This window comes from Megalops cyprinoides, chromosome 15 (assembly GCF_013368585.1).
Source record: "Megalops cyprinoides isolate fMegCyp1 chromosome 15, fMegCyp1.pri, whole genome shotgun sequence".
Classification (NCBI taxonomy): Eukaryota; Metazoa; Chordata; class Actinopteri; order Elopiformes; family Megalopidae; genus Megalops; species Megalops cyprinoides.
Window position 1 is genome coordinate 13,083,054 of NC_050597.1, and position 4,472 is coordinate 13,087,525.

General features: G+C 46.2%; 1 protein-coding gene across 1 annotated transcript; it reads right to left on the reverse strand.

The window, feature by feature from the left end:
* Positions 1 to 374: 374 nt before the first annotated feature.
* LOC118790244 (transmembrane protein 121) lies at positions 375 to 2,228 on the reverse strand. The gene is made up of 2 exons (XM_036547147.1): positions 1,882 to 2,228; positions 375 to 1,568 (listed from the first exon to the last, which is right to left on the reverse strand). The coding sequence occupies exon 2, from the start codon at positions 1,425 to 1,427 to the stop codon at positions 477 to 479; it is 951 nt and encodes a 316-aa protein (XP_036403040.1). The 5' UTR covers positions 1,428 to 1,568; positions 1,882 to 2,228; the 3' UTR covers positions 375 to 476.
* Positions 2,229 to 4,472: the final 2,244 nt, after the last annotated feature.

A 4,472-nucleotide genomic window follows, 5' to 3' on the forward strand; every position in this document is an offset into this window, starting at 1 on the left:
CCCAGTAACTCATAGTACACACAAACACATTCAAACAAACAATCTGATATGTACACAATACTTTATCTAAGAATTACATATGAAACACTCTCATTTAAAAAAGCCTTATTTTAGTCAGATATTCATTTTGATTTTATGATAAGCTGTCTTACTTTATTCTTCCAGTTACAGAAACAGAACTTTTAGTCACATAAAATAGAAAATCTGAGAAAAGTAAAATTACACTACAGCACTACAATCCATTTTGTTTTGTTTGCAATGTCATAATGCACCACACACTGTTTAAAAATATATTTATATACCTGTTTGCATTTTTTTCACAGTATAGTTTAAAAAAAATACATTGTTCGCTCCGAATTGCAGAAAAGCTGCCCTGTTACAACGGCCCTTAACAGACATATTTGGCGCCATACTAGGTTGAGACACATCACCCTCCGAACTGGTTTACTAAGGGTGCAAATCGCAACTTGTTGATGTCATGTGTGCTCACACGCAGTCACCTCCGGCAGGGGTGTCTGGTCCTGAATCATCACCTGGGGAGGGGTGGGCATGGGTCGGGCGTGGGGGACCGAGTTCTTCTGGAGCTCCATGCCGAAGGCAGGAGGGGCGTTTTGCAACTGCCTCCTGTACTGCACGAAGCTGCATGTCTTTAGAATGATGGCCAGGACGTTTTTTCCCATCAGGATCCCGGACACTCTGACGTCCTTGTAGAAGATCAGGTTTCCGCCCCTGATGAAGAGGGTGATGATGTTGATGGTGACCAGGCTGAGGATGGGGTACAGCATCATTTTGTGGGGCACGATGTTGATGCCCTGCATGCTGATCTCGCTCAGGGACACACAGGGCAGCACGAGCAGCAGGATGTAGCAGTAGAAGAACATCAGGCCCTCCGCCCACAGGGGGAGCCCTTTCTTCTGTGGCTCCCACAGGTTAGCCTGGATGTCCAGGATGTCCAGGAGGTCCACCACCACCCAGAACAGCCGGTTGCGGATCTCCTCCCTCTTCTTGAAGGCGCGCACGTACTCCATGTGGTCGATGGCCACCAGGATGATGAAGAGCACGGGCAGGCAGATGGACAGCAGCAACGTGAGGGCCTTGCGGGCGATGGTGTCCAGGCTGGAGCGGTCCGCCTTGTAGTTCTGGTAGATGAAGTAGACCTTGATCTCCAGCACAAAGACGTAGAGGAACCAGAGGATCATGGCATAGCCGCGCTTGGCCGTGCGCACCTCGGCGCCCACCCACACCGCCACGTAGCGCAGAATTATGAGGAAGCAGATGTCCCCCACCATTACCATGATGCAGATTCCGATCTTGCGCGGGCCGTGGTTCTGCTCCACCAGGTAGGCGTCCATCAGCGCCATGCTGCTCATGATCAGGATGGTGGACAGGCACACGTGGGGCTTGTTAGTCGGAGGGGGCGGAACCATTCTGACCCGGAGGGGAGAGCCGCAATAAAGAACGGTCTGAAGGGGATGGTTAGATGGAAGTCTCTCTCACGGTTGCCCTCATGGCTGGTCACCGGTTCTTACAGGAGGCACAAGGAGAGCCCTCTCGATCACACAAAGCCGCTGAAAAGCAAAAAAAAAAAAAAAAAAAAAAGCAAAATGCGCTGAGAGGAACACGGATTTAGTGATTGAACTGCACGGATGGGGAAGCACAACCTGCACAAAGCACCTCCAAACGCAAAAGCTATGACTGAGTACTCGTGGATTCAAAGTGCATCCATTTCATCCAGTCAATTAAATTTAAAGTAGTATTAATCACAGACAGTGATGTAAATGTTTAATATTCCAGACAAGTCGCTGCATCTCATATTCTTATGCATTACACATGGAACTGAAGAGCATGAAGAAAAACCGGAGATGCCACTCGTGTACTTACTTTTTTCCTCTCTTTGTAATTTAACATTATGATTGGCAGTGCACAATTTCCCATGAGCCGTTAATCTTAAACTGTAAAGCCCAGATGTAATCCATTAGAGGGAACTTGGAGAAATTGCAAAGGATCCTTCTCTGTGTGGGGGTGTTAAATCCAAGAATGAAAATTTATTCATGCCGCAAAAAAACACCATAGACCATAATCCACTTACGGTCCAGACAGCACTGGAAAAAAAGTGTTAGTGATTAGTTAGGCTGGTTCAGATATTCTTACAGGGAGAATATGAGTTTTCTTCCTCATCAGACTGAAGCAGTCCCTTGCTGTCCTTAACACTGGAACAAAGAAAGGAACTCAGCTCAAACTGAGAACAACAACAGAAAAAAAAAGTGAAGTGCAATTCCAGCAGATCGAAGAGCCTTTTGCTTCAAAGACCTGCTCGCCTCAGACAACAAGGACCATTATCCATGTGGAAACAGGGGTGTGTGTGTGTGCGTCTGTGTGTGCGGATATATCCTATGAATGCAGATGCCAGCGGAGTTTTGTGTGTGTGCGTGTGTGTGTGCGTGTGCTCCCCTGAGGTCCCCTCAGTGCCGAGCGAGGTGCTGTCCGCTGTCTCCGTAGCTCCCTCTCTCTGAGGATCGGCCTCCCATGACAAACATCACCGGCGTGGCTGGCGGCGGGGGCACCGTGCGGCTGGAGCGCTGGCTCCTCTCCCCGCTCAGCATCCTCTGCTGGAGTCAGTCGGACCGCAGTGTGAGCCTTACCCTCCCCTGTGCGCTTGTGGCTCTGGGCATGCCCCGCTGGGAAAGAGAGAAGGGGAGAGAGAGAGAGAGAGAGGGGCTGCCTGTGGGGTTTCAACTGAGTCTCTCTTATTTAACTCTCCTCCTCTTCCCTCTCCTCCTCTCTCCGCTCCCGTGTGCCGAGCAGTCCACAGCTGCAGAGAGAGTGAGAGAGAGAAAGAGAGAGTGAGAGAGAGAAAGAGAGAGGGAGAGGGAGAGGGAGAGCAAGAGAGGGAGAGAGAGAAAGAGAGAGAGGGGGAGAGAGAGAGAGAGAGAGGGAGAGAGAGAGAGAGAGAGAGAGAGAGAGAGGGAGAGAGAGAGAGAGAGAGGGAGGCTGGTGCGAACACTTGTGCGGGAAGCAGAGAAGAAAAACAGCCAGCCTTGTGTGGCTTTCAATGAATGCACAACTTCAGCCTCTTTCTCCTTCTCTCTTTGTAAATCAGCTTTCTTATTTCCCTCTGCCTGATTTGTGAATGTTTTGATTTCCTTTTTTCTTGGGAACGCCTTGGTAATGCTTAATCTTTTTTTTGTTTCTGTTTCTTATGTGCAGCCTGAACAGACTTCAGAGGTACAAATAAATTTAAAAAAAAAAGATCTTGAAAGAAAAGGAACTCCAGAGTAGAGGAGAAATGAAGCGTTCCAACAGGCTGGCTTGTGCACCGTCCTGCAGTCCAGGGAGGAATGGGGGTGAGGCACTTTGCTTCTGCCGGAGCCTCCGTATTGATTGTGTGACAGAGCAGTGAATCAGGATACTGAGAAAGCTTTGGAGAGAGGGAGCAACAGAGGAGGAGAAAGAGCAATGGAAAGAGGGGGGGGGGGGGTAAAAAAAAAAAAAAAGGGGGGAGGGCAGTTTCCTCACTGGCTGTTGCTGCAGGAGAGAAAGTTAATTAGTGCAGGGGTCTCTGGAAGGGAACCAACCAAAGTAGCACATCTAGGAGAAGCTTTGTTGGTGCATCACATCAGGCGAGTATTAGCACATGTTTGAAGTGGCATTTGGCACCAGTAAATATGACAATAAGTTTTTTCTATTTTTCTCAGATGAAAAAAGGTGACTCTATTGTATAAATTGAATTTAATCTAGTATTTTTTAAAAACCCAGCTGTAATCCAAAGGATATTGATTTAGGCTTGCTGCCTTGATAGTTTTTCATTAACTGAAATGAAGAATAAAGATCAGGTTGCGATGGACATGTTGTTTTAGATCTTGCCTTTTTTCTTCATTTACGTTCTGATACCATCTTACAGTTATTCTATTAAAAATCAACCCCCCCCTTTATATACACACACAATTAAGTGTTGGCTATTTGTGAGGGGAAAAAACATACAAGTAAAACACTTTTAGAGTACAGCATGTTAAGAGAAGATTAATGCTCATCTGCTTCAGTTCAATTTCCTTGCAGCCAGTGGGAGAGTTTGGATGGTAAGTTAATGATTTTGGAATGTGGCATTGACATTATCCTAAGCTCCTCAGGCAGTCAAGGCACTCTTATGTAGAATGCAGTTTACTCTGCTAGCACAATTTGAGGTCATTTGAAATATTGGGCAATGATATGTGCATACTTATGATATGTGCATATATTTTTTAGTAAATTGCTTTTAGACTTGACATACTAGGCTGTTTTCATTGTTAGAACAGTCTCTGTAGATATTATGGGTCTGATTGAGACTTAAGGGGGCTGAATATTTTTTGTGCACACCGATTACTCATTTTTTAGTTTTTGGGATTCAGACCTAACCTACACACTCACATATCTCTTAAAATGAGTGGTACAAAGTTATGTGAATAAATATAAATTCCCCAGAAAAACCACACCTT